Below are 16,081 nucleotides of genomic sequence, written 5' to 3' on the forward strand. Positions count from 1 at the left end.
GGCTGAAATTCCAGGGAATGGGAGCAGAGGGATGGGAAAAGGGGGTGGAATTATGGAGATGGGAAGAGAAGCTGGAATCAGGGGGATGGGAGTTTGGGAAGCAGGATTAGGATGGGATGAACAGGAGGAGGAAGATGGAAGCAGGGATGGAAACAGGAGATGGAAGCGGAGGGATGGGGGCAGAGGGATGGAAACAGGGATGGAAACACAGGGAATGGAAGCAGGGAATGGGAGCAGAGAGATGAGAACAGGGGATGAAAGTGGAGGGATAAAAACCGGGAACGGGGGAATGGGAGCAGGGAATGGGAACATGAGGATGGAAATGGGGGGACAGGAGGGACAGGAGGAGGGATGGGAGCTGGGATGGGAGCAGGGAATGGGAACGGGATGGGAGCAAGGACAGGAGCAGGGAATAAAAATGGGGGAAAGGAGCAGGGGGTGGGAGCTGGGATGGAAGTGGAGGGACAGGAGCAGGGATGGGAGCAGGGAATGGAAACACAGGGACAGGAGCAGGGGACAGGAGAGACAGGAGCAGGAATGGCAGCAGGAATGAGAGCAGGGATGGAAGAAGTGGGATTGGAGCAGGGATGGAGCAAGGAACAGGAGAGACAGGAGCAGGGGATGGGAGCAGGGATGGAAGTAGAAGGACGGGAGCAGGAATGAAAGCAGGGAATGGAAACAGGACAGGAGCAGGGAAGAGACAGGAGCAGGGATGGGAGCAGGGATGGAAGCAGAGGGATTGGAGCAGGGATGGGAGCAGGGAATGAAAATGGGGGGATAGGAGTGGGAGATGGGATCAGGGGACAGGAGAGACAGGAGCAGGGATGGGAGTGGGAGATGGGAGCAGGGATAGAAGCAGAGGGATTGGAGCAGGGAATGGAAATGGGGGAAGGAGCAGAGGGTGGAAGTGGAGGGACCGGAGCAGGAATGGAAGCAGGGAATGGAAACACAGGGACAGGAGCGGGGACAGGAGAGAGGAGCAGGAATGGAAACTGGGTTGGGAGCAGAGGGATTGGAGCAGGGAATGGAAATGGGGGAACAGGAGCCAGAGAGGGGAGCAAGGGATGGAAATGGGATGGGAGCAGGAGACAGGAACAAGGGATGGAGGGAAACAGGAATGGGAGCAGGAATTGGAAACAGGGATGGGAGCAGGGGGGTTGGAGTAAAGAATGGGAGCAGGGATGGGAGCAGGGATGGAATCAGGGATGGAATCAGGGATGGAATCAGGGGGATTGGAGCAGGGGATGGAATCAGGGGGATGGGAGCAGGGATTAGAGTAGAGAACGGAATCAGGGAGTGGAGTCAGGGGATGGGAGCAGGGATGGAATCATGGAGTGGAGTCAGGGGATGGGAGCAAGGATGGAATCAGGGAGTGGAATCGGGGGGATTGGAGCAGGGGATGGGAGCAGGGATTAAAGAATGGAATCAGGGAGTGGAATCAGGGGGTTGGGATCAGGGATAGAATCAGGGGATTGGAGCAGGGGATGGGAGCAGGGATGGAATCAGGGGGATTGGAGTAGGGGATAGAATCAGGGGGATGGGAGCAGGGATTAGAGAATGGAATCAGGGAGTGGAATCAGGGGGATTGGAGTAGCAAGTGGAGCCAGGGGGATGGGAGCAGGGGATGGAATCAGGGGGATGGGAGCAGGGGATGGGAGCAGGGATGGAATCAGGGAGTGGAATCAGGGGGATTGGAGTAGCGAGTGGAGCCAGGGGGATGGGAGCAGGGCTGGAGCAGGGGGATGGGAGCGGGGAATGAGGGGGGCCGGGATCGGGGCCGCTCCCAGCGCAGCACGCGGGGCTCGGGGGAGGGAAGGGAGGGAAGAGGGAAGGGAGGGAAGGAGGGAGCGCTGCTGGCACGAGGAGCTCCAATTATCCTGTCACGGCACAAAGGCACGAGCCGTGGGAACGGCTGGCAGCCTCGGGAATTCAGCCGGGAATTCAGCCGGGAATAATCCTCGGGAATTCGGCCGGGAATCAGCGCTGGGAGCCCCGGCGGGGCCGCTCGGGCCGCTGCAGCCCGGGGTGAGCCGCTGCCCCTCGGCCCTTCCCGCCCTGCCCGGTGCCTTCCTCGTCCCGCTCCTCCGCATCCCCGCGGCCGCTTTTCCAAGGGATCCGAGGGGCGCTGGGGGGACCGGGGGGGGCTCATGGCGTGTCCCCCCCACCCCGGTGACAGCGCCTGTGTGGGCCCGGCTGGGGCTGAATCCGCCCCGCTGGATCCCTGCCGCAGGCACAGGGATCCTTGGAGCTGCCGTTGCCATGGCAATCCTGGAGCGTTATTCCAGCATTGTCAGCGAGGAGCAGCGAGGAGGAGGAGGAGGAGGAAGAGGAAGAGCTTTCCACTCATCCTCGCTGCTCCGGGAAGCGCGCGGGGGGGGGGGTGGGGGGACGCTCAGGGAATGCGGGATCGGGAGCTTCTGGGATCATCCCGGGCCATGCGTCCTTGGGCAGCTCCCGGCCGGACGCTGGCGCTTCCATAGGGTTGGGATCCACGGCCAGGAGCAGCAGCAGCAGCAGGAGGAGGAGGAGGAGGAGGAAGAGGAGGGTGGGGTGGGCTGAGGCGCTCCGTGGGCTGCGCCGAGGCGGGAAGAGGATCCCGAGCTCAGGCTGGACACATTCCCGGTTTCCCCGCATCCCTCCCGGCATCCCCCGCCTCCCCGGGGCCATGGCTCGGGCTCCGCGCTGAGCGGGGGGGGGGCCGCATTCCCGAGGGCCGCGGGCACATTCCCGGCGGGAATCATGAAGAAGTTCGCGTCCACGCGCAGCCTCAATAAGATCCTGCAGCAGTGCGACTCCTCGTCCCGGGAGTACGAGGAGATCCAGGCTGTGGAGAAGAAGTGGCACCTGCACCTGGCCACGCCGCGCAAATTCCGCGAGAAGCGGTGCAAGATGCCCTCTCTGTTCCTTGCAGCCCCGCCGCCGCCCAAGAGAGCGCCCAGCACCACCCTCACGCTGCGCTCCAAGTCCATGACGGCCGAGCTGGAGGAGCTGGGTAAGGCCGGCACCGGGACGGCGCCGGGACCCCGCAGGAGTCGCGGGGGGTGCTCGGGAGCCGCTTCCCAGCGGTTTTCCAGCGGTTTTCCAGCGGTTTGCATGTGCGCCGTGGGGGTGTGGGAGGCGCGGGGGAGCCGGATCCCGTCCCTGTCCGGAGGGATGTCCAGAGGATTGTCCATTGGGATGTCCAGAGGATTGTCCATGGGGATGTCCAGGGGGATGTCCATGGGGATGTCCATTGGGATGTCCATTGGGATGTCCAGCGCTCCGGGGGCGCGTCCTGGCGGAGGTGGGCGTGGGAAGATGTTGGGAGTCTCCAGGTGGGTGTGGAGGGGTTGGTGTGCCCTGGCCTTGGGCATCCTGCTCTTTCTCTGCTCCTTCCCTGATCCATTCCCTGCTCCATTCCCTGATCAATTCCTGCTCCTCTCCCTGCTCCTTTCCCTGATCTATTCCTGCTCCTCTCCCTGCTCCTTTCCCTGCTCCTTCCATTCCCTGCTCCTTTCCCTGCTCCTGCTTCTTTCCCTGCTCCTCTTCCTGATCCTCATCCTCTGCCTGCTCCTCTCCCTGCTCCTGCTCCTCTTCTCTGCTCCTCTCTCTTCTCCTCTTCCTTTCCCTGCTCCATTCCCAGCTCCATTCCCAGCTCCTTTCCCTGGTTCTTTCCCAGTTCTATTCCCAGCTCCATTCCCTGATCAATTCCTGATCAATTCCTGATCCATTCCCAGCTCCTCTCCCTGCTCATTTCTGTGCTCCTTCCATTCCCTGCTCCATTCCCTGCTCCATTCCCTGATCTGTTCCCTGATCAATTCCCTGCTCCTGCTCCTTTTCCTGCTCCTTTCCTGCTCCTCTCCCTGTTCCTCCTACTCCTCTTTCTGATCCTCATCCTCTGCCTGCTCCTCTCCCTGATCCTGCTTCTCTCCCTGCCTCTGCTCCTTTTCCTGATCCTCTCTCTTCTCCTATTCCTTTCCCTGCTCCGTTCTCTGCTCCATTCCCCGATCAATTCCCTGCTCCTTTCCCAGCTCAATTCCCTGATCTATTCCCTGATCCATTCCCAGCTCCTCTCCCTGCTCGTTTCTGTGCTCCTTCCATTCTCTACTCCCTTCCCAGTTCCTTTCCCTGTTCCATTCCCTAATCCTTTCCCTACTCCTGATCCTTTTCCTGCTTCTCTCCCTGTTCCTCTCCCTGCTCCTCTCCTCACTTTCCTCACTCCTTTCCATGTTCCTCTCCCTGCTCCTGCCCTTCTTCCCGATACCCTCCCTGCTCCATTCCCTGCTCCTCTCCCTGCTCCATTCCCTGCTCCTTTCCCTGCTCCCTTCCCTGCTCCTGCTCCTTTTCCTGCTCCTCTCCCTGCTCCTTTCACTGTTCCTCCTACTCCTCTCCCTGCTCCTCATCCTCTCCCTGCTCCTGCTCCTTTCCCTGCTCCTTTCCCTTCTCCCTGCTCCTCTCTTTCCTCTCCCGTTTCCCCATCCCGCTCCTCTCCCTCCTTTCCCACACCCGGCAGTCCCAGGCTTTGATTTCCCATATCCGGGCAGATCCCAAACCCTGCCTGGTGAGCTCCAGGAGAGCTCCAGGAGAGCTCTGGAATTCCAAGGGAGCTCCAGGAGAGCTTTGGCAGAGCCTCTGGAATTCCAGGGGAGCTCCGGGAGAGCTCTGTGAGAATTCCAGATGAGCTCCGGGAGAATTCCAGGAGATCTCCAGGACTGCCCCGTCCCCCCCACCCCGCTGCCTCTCCCACATTTCCTGCTGCTTTCCCATCCCGCTCCACATTCCCAGATTCCCTGAAATCCTCTCCACTCCCACCATTCCCTGCTTCCCACTGCCAGAATTCCTTGTTTTTCCCAGCCCTCATGGCCACCTGGGATGTCCCCAGGACCCCCTGGCAGGGTGGGAGCTGATCCCGCTCCATCCCTTCCCCTTTTCCCATATCCGGTGTCGCTTTGTCCCTGGATGTGGCCATGGAGAGATCCCAAATCCCAGGAAAACTTTGGAGCGTCCCTGGGCTGGCTCCAAGGCCATCGATGCTGCCCCAGCTTCCATGGGAATTTGGGATTTTCCATTTGGGAATGTGGCACCCTGGAGCCTCAGCAGGATCCCACATTACCCCTGGTTTTCCCTGTTTTCCTTGGTTTTCCATGTTTTCCCTAGTTTTCCATGTTCTCCCCGTTTTTCCATACCTTCCTTGGTTTTCCAAGCTCTCCCTGTTTTGCATGCTCTCCCTGGCTTTTCCATGCCCTTCCCGGTTTACCGTTCCTTCTGGTTTTCCATGCTCATCCTGGTTTTCCTTGGTTCTCCCCGTTTTCCTTGGTTTTCCATGTTTTCCCTGTTCTCCATGCTCTCTGTTTTTCCATTCCTTCTGCTTTTCCATGCTCTTCCTGGTTTTCCAAGCCCTTCCTATTTTCCACACCCTCCATGGTTTTTCCATGCCCTCTCTCTTTTTTAATTCCTTCTGGTTTTCCATGTTTTCCTTGGTTTTCCATGTTCTCCCTGTTTTTCCACACCCTCCTTGGTTTTTCCATGCTCTCCCTGTTTTCCATGAACTCCATGGATTTCCGTGTTCTCCCTGGTTTTCCATGCTCTCTGGTTTTCCATTCCTTCTAGTTTTCCAAGCCCCCCTCCTTTTTTCCATGCCTTCCCTCTTTTTTAATTCCTTCTGATTTTCCAAGCTCTCCATGGTTTTCCATGCTCATCCCGGTTTTCCATTCCTTCTGGCTTTTCCATGCTCTCCATTTTTTCCCCTGCTCTCCCTATTTTCCATGCCCTTCCTGTTTTTCCATTCCCTCTGGTTTTCCGTGCCCTTCCCAGTTTTCCAAGCCTTTCCTTGCTCCCTGTGCTCCTCCTTGGAGCCAGACCCTGTGGGATCAGATCCCGGAATTCCCAGACTCGGTCATCTGGGATTGATTCTATCCTGAGCCTCCGCCTGGATTCCCACACTGGAATTCCCACCCTTGATTCCTGGCATTTCCAGACCATTATTCCCAATCCAAGGGCTCTTTTTTTGGTGGGAATTCTTGGGATCAGAGCCAGACCGGCTCCTTTTTCCCACTTTTCTCCCACCCTGGATCCTGGGATTCCTCCTTCCACCCTCCCAGCAATTCCTAGTTTTCCTGGAGAGGGATTGGGAGCAGCAATCCCAGAGAAGGATCTGGAGGCCATTCCAGCTCTGATCCCACAATTCCCGTGTGTTTTTCCGGGAATTGTAGTGCTCATCCCTATGGATCCAAGGAATCGGCTGAAGCCATTCCAGGGAAAACAGGGGATCCGTCCTCTTCCCATCCTTCACTCCGGGTTTTCCTGTGGATCAGCATTCCCAGGATTTGGTCTGGAGCCGCTCTCCTTCCCAAGGAACAGTCAGGGAAAGGGATATTCCCAAAGAAAGCTCTGCCGGGTGCTTCCCACCCCGTTTTCCATGGATCCCAAACACCCCCTGTGCCCTTCCCGACCCTTTCCCTGCCATTCCAATCCCCTTGGAGCAGCAGATTCCCAGCAGGATGCTCCAGGATCCCTCCTGGGCCAAAATCCATGGGCTTGGATGCAGGGAATTGCCTTGGGAGCTTTTCCATGGCTTGGGATGGAATTCCAGCCAATCCCGCTCCAGCTTCCCTGGATCCATGAGGATCCATGAGGGACGATCCCAGCCTTGGGATAAATCCCAAATCCCAGGTCAGAGGGACAATCCCACTGGATAAAGGCTGGAATTCCCAGGTGCCCTGCCCGAATCCCACATACCAGGCCGGATCCCGCATGCCAGAGGCCGGGAATTGTGGGAAGAGCCGGGAATGGGGGCGGGAATTGTTCCATGCCGTTGATTCTGTGTTTTGTTTCCCATTCCAAGCCTCCATGCGGAGAAGGAAAGGGGGTGAGTGAAACCAAAATTCCCGGGATTCCGCCCCTTCCTGCCAGCTCCCGCTGGGATCCCACGGGATCCAGACTGGGGAGAGATCCCGGCATCCCGAGGGTCGCTGTTCCTGCAGCGTCTCAGGGAATTCAGCCAGGAATTTGGGAATTTGGGATCAGCTCCAGCATCCAGGAGCCGCTCCAGTAGGAACTGGAACGCCTGGAATTGAAATGCCAGGAACTGGAATGCCAGGAATTGCGAGGCCGGGAGTTGGAACAGGCACGTGGGATTCTGCTGGGCACGGGCAGAATGCTCCTGTATCCCAGAATTCCCGACCCTGCCATTCCCAGGTGTGATTCCTGCTCCGGGTTTTGCCCACGGGAATGTTCCGTGTGGGATCCTTGGGAATGACAGTGTCCAGCTTTATCCCAAATAGCCAAAACGTCTCCTGGCAAATCCAGGGAGTTTATCCCACTATTCCTGGCAGTTCCAGGGAGTTTATCCCGTTATTCCTGGCAGTTCCAGGGAGTTTTTCCTGCTGTTCCTGGCAGATCCACGTGGATTATTCCGCTGTTCCCACCCTGAGGATGTGCCGGGAATGTCGCGTGAGGTCCACAGAAAAACTGGGAAGTTTTTGGTGGGAGAGGTTGGATCTGGATGGGATTGAAGGTCCCTTCCCACCCAACCCCTCCTGGGATTTTCTGATCCAGGATTTTCTGGGATGAGCTTTAGGTACTTCCTACCCGAACCAGTCCGTGATTCCATGTCCCACAATTCCATGGAAGGTCCGAGGACCAGTCTGGCTTCAGGAGAATCCCGGGGCTACAATTCCCACCTGGACACAGGTGGAGCTGCCCAGTCCCTCTCCCAGGGCAGGAATTTGGGATACAGATCCAGCTGGATCTGGAAAGCGCCATCAGTGGCACAGAGCCAACGGCCCCAGCCTCCCATTCCAGTTGGGAATTCCATAGGCTCGTCTCAGGTGGGATCCATGGAAATGAATCCACATCCACCTCCTGCCTTTTCCCATATCTGGAGTTTCAGGATTCCAGCTGGAATTCCCGAGGGAATGGATCCACTGGGACACATCCAGGCACAGCTTGGTGTTCCCAAGGGATAAAAGTGCCAGGGTGGATCCTGGAGCTGGGAATTCCAGTCCCACTCCCCATTCCCTGAGCTCGGACACGGCTGTGGTGGCTCTGCTGATATTCCCGATATCCATGGGCACGAATCCTGCCCCAGACATGGAAAGCTGGGATCATTCAAGGAGTCCATTCCGGCTGGGAATATCCCAGTTTATCCCAAACAAACACCGGATGTGCCGGAGCCTTGTGGATCCCATGGACATCTCCATGTCCTGGGATTCCCTGGATCTCCCACCCTCCTGGCAGGACTCGACTGATCCCAAATACTCAAAATTTGGGATGAACTCGCCGGTTAGCTCCACGCAGATAATTCCTTGGAATGCGGTGGGGGAGAGCATCCATGGAATACCCCATCCAAGCGGGATCAGCCCCCACAAATCCATGGAAAACCATCGGCTGGGGAGAGGAGCGGTGGGGGGCGATCCCTCCGCTCTCCGGGATGAGCTGCGGGAAGGGAGCGGTGCTGGGGCTGAGCCCCCGGGATCAGCCGGTTTTCCTTGGATTCCAGAGAAGCTGGATGAGATCCTGGCGGCCGCGGAGCCGGCGCTGAGGGCGGAGCTGGTGGAGGCCGATTCCAGGGCGGCCACGGTGAAACAGCGCCCGACCAGCCGGAGGATCACGCCCGCGGAGATCAGTGTGAGCCAGCGGGAATCCCGCGGGAATGGGACGGGATATGGGATATGGGAATGGGAATGGGATCACGCCCGCGGAGATCAGTGTGAGCCAGCAAGAATTCCGCGGGAATGGGGGCATGGAATGTGGGAATGGGAAGAAAAGGAGCCAGAGGATCACCCCTGCAGAGATCAGTGTGAGCCAGCAGGAATTCCCTGGGAATGGGGGCGTGGAATGTGGGACTGGGAAGGGAATGGGATGGGAAGATCACCCCCGCAGAGATCAGTGTGAGCCAGCGGGAATTCCACGGGAATGGGGAAGTGGAATGTGGGAATGGGATGGGAGGGAGCCAGAGGATCACCCCTGCGGAGATCAGTATGAGCCAGCGGGAATTCCCTGGGAATGGGGGCGTGGAATGTGGGAATGGGATGGGAGGATCCCCCCTGCGGGGATCCGTGTGAGCCAGCGGGAGTCGGGGATTGGAATTCCCAGGAACAGAGAGTGAAATTCCCAAGGAAGGAAGGAGAGGGATGGGAGCACATGGAAAGGGATGGGAAGGATCTGGAGGATCTCACTGAGGAGATCAGCGTGAGCCAGAGGAAATCCCACCAGGAATGGGGGCCTGGAATGAGGGAGAGGGATGGGAGGGAATGGGGAGCGGCGTTCCCAGGAATAGGGAGTGGGATTCCCGGGAATGGAAGGAGAGGGAAGGGAGCCCATGGAGGAGGATGGGGGGGAATGTGGTGCCAAGGGGAGCTGGTTCAGGAGCGGAATTCCTGGGAATGCAGAGCCTGGGAGACCCAGATCCACAGCGGGGCCTCAGCGCTCCCCCAGCTCCCCAGGATCCCCATCCAGGCCTGGGAATCCACATGGATTTCCCAGGGAAGGCTGGAAGAGCAGCTTGGGGGGAGCCTGGAGAGCCGGGCTGGATGCGGGGATGGAATTCTGCCGGAATCCGAGGGGAAGCACAGAGGGAGGAGGAGGAGGAGGCTCGGGATTGTGCCGGGAATGCTGCGGGTGGGAGGCAGCTCCAGGAAAAGTGGGACAGGAGCTCCCGGAGCCACCCTCACCGGATTCCCACCTGGAGCGGGCAGGGGGATGGGACGGGACCCAGGGAATTATCCCAGCATTTGGAATTCTGCTGGATGGAGCAGCAGGAAGGCGGAGGCAAGGGTGGTCTATCTTGTTGGGAAGAGCTTCCATCTTCCCGCAGCTGGAAGTTCGGGTGGGAATGCCGGGTCCTTCCAGCAGCATCCAGACTGGGAATTCCCTGTTTTTCCCTTCCAGTCCCTGTTTGAGCGCCAAGGAATGGCACATCCCGGGGTCCTGGCGGGAACGGAGAAGCCCCACGTGTCCCTCCGGAAGGGAATTCCACGGACCAAGTCAGTAGGTGAGGAAAAACGCGGGAGTATCCCTTGGGAATGAGGAGGGAGGGTCCCTGTGGGATGTGGAGTGGGCGGGAAAGGCTCGGCCCTTCCCAGGTCGCTCCAGCTCTTGGATTTTGGAGTATTCCATGGAATTCCAGCTTGGAGGGATGCCTGGTCCTGCTCGGAGCGGAAGGTGGGATTGGAGAATTCCAGGAGAGAATTTCGGGAGGGAATTCCAGGAATTCCCGGATTGGCTCTGCCAAGGGCAGGGGGGGCTCTGCCACCCCAGTGTTGGCACTGGGCATTCCCAGCGGGAATGGCACTGGAACCAGGAATGCCAGAGTTGGGGCTTAAGAGGAGCAGGGTGAGGTCTGGAGGAGGCACCTGGATGTGGTGGATCCTTGAGCTTATCCCAAAACATTTATGGAGTCTCCAAACCCAAAGCCATCTCTGCTGGGTTCTTGATTCTGATCCCAAAGATCGATGGTGCCACCAAACCCAAAATCCATCTGTGGGAAGCCCTTGACCCCGTTCCAGAAGGGTTTTGGTGCCACCAAACCCAAAATCCACCTTTGGTGGGTCCTGGACTTTGTCCCTAAAGATTTCTGGAGCCTCCAAACCCAAAACTGCTTGTTGTGGATCCTTGAGCTTATCCCAAAAGATTTATGGAGTCTCCAATTCCAAAACTGTCTCTGGTGGGTTCCTATTTCTGTTCCCAAAGATTTCTGGTGCCACCAAACCCAGACCTGGCTGTGGAGGATCCCCGATGTTGTTCCTCAGGATTTCTGGTGCCACCAAAGCCAGAATGCCTGTGGTGGATCCTTGAGCTTATCCCAAAATATTTATGGTGTCTCTAAACACAAAATCCATCTCTGGGATGTCCTGGACCTTGTCACGAAGGTTTTTGGTGCCACCAGCCCCAAACCAGCTGTGGTGGGTCCTGGACCTTGTCCCTAAAGATTTCTGGAGTCTCCAAATCAAAAACCATCTCTGGTGGGTTACGGATTCTGATCCCAAAGATTTCTGGTGCTACTAATCCCAAAATCCATTTGTAGGTAGTGCTTCACCCCATTCCAGGTGTTTGGTGCCACCAAACCCAAAATCCGTCTGTGCTGGGTCCTGGAGTTTGTCCCTAAAGGTTTGGAGTGCCTCCAAATCCAAACCTGGCTGTGGGATGTCCTGGACCTTGTCCCTAAAGATTTATGGAGTCTCCAAATCCAAAATCATCTCTGGTGGGTTCTTGGTTCTGTTCCTAAAGATGGATGGTGCCGCCAAACCCAAAATCCATCTGTGGGGTGTCCTGGACCTTGTCCCAAAGGTTTATGGTGCCACCAAACCCCATCTGTGGTGGGTCCTGGACCTTGCCCCTAAAGATTTATGGAGTCTCCAAACCCAAACCATCTGTGGTGGATCCTTGAGCTTATCCCAAAACATTCATGGAGTCTCCAACCCCGAAGCCGTCTCTGGTGGGTCCTGGACCTTGTCCCTGAAGATTGATGGTGCTGCTGAACCCAAAACCCTCTGTGGTGGCTCCTTGACCTTGTCCAAGAAGGTTTTTGGTGCCACCAAACCCCAAAATCCAGTTGTGGTGGTTCCTTGAGCTTATCCCAAAGTGTTTGTGGTGTCACCAAACCCTGACTTGGCTGTGGGGTGTCCTTGGCCTTGTCCCTAAAGATTGGTGCTGTCACCAATGCCAGAACTTTCAGTGGTGGTTCCTTCACCTTGTCCCTGAGGGTTTCTGGTGCCACCAATCCCAAACTCAGCCGTGGGAAGCCCTGGACCCCTTTCCGAAGGTTTTGGGTGCCACCAATCCCAAAATCCATCTATGGGAAGTCCTTGACCCTGTTCCAGAAGGTTTCTGGTGCCCTCAATCCCAAACTCAGCTGTGGGAAGTCCTTGACCCCGTTCCAGAAAGTTTTGGGTGCCACCAATCCCAGACCTGGCTGGTTTGGGTCCTTGGAGCCTAAAATATAAAGGAAAATTGGGGGTTTCAGGAATTATGTTGGTTCAGCTGCTCCTGTGCCGGGAATTCCATGGAAAAGATGTTCCCAAGGCTCTGGAAGAGCTGGGATAAAACGGATGGTTTGTGTGGGATGTGAGGGATGGATCCGTGTGTGCACATGGAGAAATCCCATCCCAGCATCCCAAACCTGCAGTGTCCGGGGGGGAAACTGGGACTTTTATCCTGGTTAATCCCATATTTTGGTCTTGGACGTGGATCCTGCCCTGGTGGCATTGGAATTGGGAGGATCCAGGAGATTCCCAAAGCGTGTCGGGAGTTTCTGGGTGAGAATGTTTGGGAAGAAGCTTTGGAAAAGCTGTTCAAGGGCTGGTGTGCTCGGAAGAGCTGGGAATGATTTGGAAAAGGATCTGGAGTGGGAATGGCGGCGTTATCCAGGATGGATCATCCACTGGGAATGCATCCATGGAATTGTCCAAGGGCTGGAGCCAGGCTGGGAGAGCTGGGAATGTTCCCCTGGAGAAGGGAAGGATCCAGGGAGAGCTCAGAGCCCCTTGCAGGGCCTGCAGGGGCTCCAGGAGAGCTGCAGAGGGACTGGGGCCAAGGCCTGCAGGGACAGCACCCAGGGAATGGCTCCCAGTGCCAGAGGGCAGCCAGGGATGGGATCTTGGCAATGAGGAATTCCTGGCTGGACTGGAATTGCCAGAGCAGCTGGGGCTGCCCCTGCATCCCTGCAATGTCCAAGGAAGGATTGGAGCAGCCTGGGATGGTGGGAGGTGTCCAGGGGTTGGAAGTGGATGGGCTGGGAGGTTCTTCCGACCCAAACCACACCAGGGTTGGGGAATTGTGGAATCCTTGCCCATGGAATGCCGGCAGTGCCTCGGGAAGGGCCCCTGAGCCCCCCAGGGATCCGTGCAGGGAGAGCCCGGGAAAAGTGGGATGTGCCCCGGGCTGGGGCCAGGGCAGCTCTGCCGGGATCGGGGCAGGGATCGGGAATGTCCTTCTGGGCCTGCCCAGCTCCTGCCAGGAGCCAGCGGGGATCGGGATCTGCTCCAGGGAATGAGCCCCGGGAAAAGAGGGAGCGGCCTCAGCCTGGGCCAGGGCAGGCTCAGCTCTGGGATTTGGGATCGTTTTCCATGGAAAGGGCTCAGGCCTTGGCAGGGGCTGCCCAGGGAGCTCTGGAGTCGCCGTCCCTGGAGGTGTCCAAGGAATTCCTGGAGGTGGCACTCAGGGCTGTGGTGGGGATTGGGCCCAGCTTGGGCTCGGTGACCTTGGAATTCTTTCCCAGACTCAATAATATGGGAATTCTGTGCTCACACCTCCGTGAGAAGCGCCAGCACATCCCAGTTATCCCAGACATTCCCAGCCCGTGCAGCCAAACCCCCCTGGAAAAAAGGGATTAAAACCATTCCTTGAATCTCCATCTCCAGTGGGAGAGTCCCTGCTCCAGGCAGGAATGGCTGCAGCTGCCACAGCACATCCCGATGAAAAACTCCAGGGAAAAATCCCCCCCAGGAGCACCAGATCCATCCCCACAGTGGGACAACCCCTGGAATGGAGGGGACCCAGCCCCAGACCCGAAGCAGCTCCTGGAAGAAACCATTCCCGTGGAATTCCAGGGAAACGGGGATGGAAAAGAGGCGGAGAGGGAGGAATCGGGTGGGAATGGGGCTGGAATTAGAAGTCCTTGAGCTGTCATTCCACACCCACGGCCGGGAGCTGCGCAGTCACTTGATTCCCGGGGAAAAATCCCTGCACGGGCAAGGAAGGAGATGGAAAAGCAGCGCTCGGATGGGTTTTTTTGGGAATAAATATTCCCTGGCATTTGCGTATTCCAGCAGCACTGCAGATTCCCAGGGAGAAAAGATCAAAAAGATTCCAGGGGGGAAAAAGAATTCCCAGGATAAAGGTGGTTAACCCCTGGCTGGCTGGAATAAAAAGAGGGAGAAAAGATTTCAGGAAAAAATCCCGGGATAAACCTGGTTTAACCCCCAGCTGGCTGGAAATAAAATGGGAGAAAAGATCAAAATATTCTGGGAAAAAATTCCTGGGATAAAGGTGGTTAACCCCTGGCTCTCTGGAAAAAAACTGGGAGAAAATATTCCAGAAAAAAAAATTACTGGGATAAAGGTGGTTAACCCCCGGCTGGCTGGAATAAAAAGTGGGAGAAAAGATCAAAAAAAGAGTCCTGGAAAAATTCCCTGAATAAAAATCAAGGATGGGAGGAAAATGTAGAAAAAAAAAAAAAAAGCGGGATGGGAGGAATATTTGGAGGAAAAAGGGAAGGAGTGGGGGGGAAGGGGAGGGGAGATAATTCCTGTCAGACTTCCAAGATTTCTGCCAACGCCATCTGCTCCGGCAGCGGAGTTAAAAACACTCCGGAGGCTGCGGAGCTGCCATGGCTCCCGGAGAGAATTCCAGAGGGTGGAGCCGCTGCCTTTGGAGGGATGAGAGGGATTTGTGACCCCCTCAGGATCATCAGGAATATTGGGGGGAGCTGGGAAGTGTCCTGGTGTTAACGTGATAACCGGGATGGAATCCTGGAATGGTTTGGGTGGGAAGGATCCTCGAGATTCCCAAATCCCACCCTATTCCAAGGACAGGGACACCTCCCGCTATCCCAGGGTGCTCCAGCCTGGCCTGGGACACTTCCAGGGATCCAGGGGCAGCCACAGCTGCTCTGGGAATCCAGGGCCAATCCCAGGCGCTGGAGGATGGAGATTCCCACCCCTGGACATCAAAAATTGGAGATTCCCATCCCTGGATGCCACAGGACAGAAATTCCCATCCCTGGACACAACAGGGTGGAAATTCCCATCCCTGGGCTCCACAGGACGGAGATTCCCAACCTCGGATACCAAAGGATGATGATTCCCATCCCTAGACACAAAAGGATGGAGATTCCCAACCCTGGGGTCCAAAGGATGGAAATTCCCATCCTTGGATACCATAGGACAAATAATCCCATCCCTGGGCTCCAGAGGATGGACATTCCCAACCATGGATGCCATAGGATGGGGATTCCCTTTCCTGGACACCAGAAATTGGAAATTCCCATCCCTGGGCTCCGGAGGATGGAGATTCCCATCCTTAGGCTCCAGAGGATTGAAATTCCCATTCCTGGGCTCCAGAGGATGCGGATTCCCTCCCCTTTCCCACTCCAGTATTTGCACCCTCCTGCTCCAGGTCTTTTTTTGGGATTCACTCCCTCATCCCAGCCCAAATCCCTGGAAAACCTCATTCCATCGCTAAGGTATGCATGGAACGAGGTTTTCCAGGGATTTGGGCTGTTATGGCAACGGCCTGGGAGCTTTCATGGCGAGGCTTTGTGTTTTCCTTGGAGATTAATTCCACGGAGTGCGCTGGGAATGGCTCCGGGGGTTGCCAGGCTACGCTGGGAGCGCCATTCCCATTCCAGGGAATGCTGGGAGCTGGTCCTTGCTGGTGGCTCCATTTGGATCCCGGCTCTTTATTCCCGAGCTCCGGAATCTGATCCCAGCGATGTCCCGGTGTTCTGTGGGAAGCACGGGAGTCTCCCATGGCCCCAGGCGGGGTTTGAGGGGAGCAGAATTCCATGGAAAACAGCAAAGGAATGGCTTGATTTTGGGTTAAAAATTCCTGGGAATGGGAGGACTTTTGGGACTTTTCCCGGAGGATATTCCCACTTTTCTCCCATGCCTCCAAAGAGCCTGGAGCAGCTCCCAAAACTCCGGATTCACCGGGAACTTGAAGGTTTGGACACACTGCGCTTTCCTGGGACACAGGGAGCAGGGATTGAGATCCAGGGGTGAATCATGGAATCCTGGAATGGTTTGAGGACCTTAATCCCATCCCATTCCCACCCCTTCCGTGGGCAGGGACACATTCCACCATCCTGGATTTTTCCAACCTGACCTTGGACACTTCCCGGGATCCCAGATTCTCTGGGAATTCTGTCCCAGAGCTGGATGTTCTGGATCTGCTCCCTTTTAGGGATCTTTGAGGATCCTTTAGGGATCTTTTCCAAGGACAAATTCCCTTGGGAATTCCAGGAGCATCTCCAGGCTCCAGGTGCTGCAGGGATGGAGCCCAATCCCAAAATTCTCCACACCTGATCCAGCCCCCAGCATTCCAGGCTGCTCCCAGGGGATCGCTCGTGGCTTTTGTTCCCTGCTGGAGATTCCCAGGCAGA

General features: G+C 56.8%; 1 protein-coding gene across 1 annotated transcript in view; it reads left to right on the forward strand.

Annotated features, from left to right (window-relative positions):
* Positions 1 to 16,081, forward strand: part of SHANK3 (SH3 and multiple ankyrin repeat domains 3) — a 122,636-nt gene that overhangs the window by 84,115 nt on the left and 22,440 nt on the right. Inside the window, exons 17-20 of the mRNA XM_066551091.1 lie at positions 2,912 to 2,992; positions 6,824 to 6,847; positions 8,480 to 8,607; positions 9,871 to 9,973. Of these exons, the coding sequence (XP_066407188.1) occupies positions 2,912 to 2,992; positions 6,824 to 6,847; positions 8,480 to 8,607; positions 9,871 to 9,973 (336 nt within the window). The remainder of the gene's footprint in view (positions 1 to 2,911; positions 2,993 to 6,823; positions 6,848 to 8,479; positions 8,608 to 9,870; positions 9,974 to 16,081) is intronic.

Source organism: Molothrus aeneus, chromosome 5, assembly GCF_037042795.1.
Source record: "Molothrus aeneus isolate 106 chromosome 5, BPBGC_Maene_1.0, whole genome shotgun sequence".
Lineage (NCBI taxonomy): Eukaryota > Metazoa > Chordata > Aves > Passeriformes > Icteridae > Molothrus > Molothrus aeneus.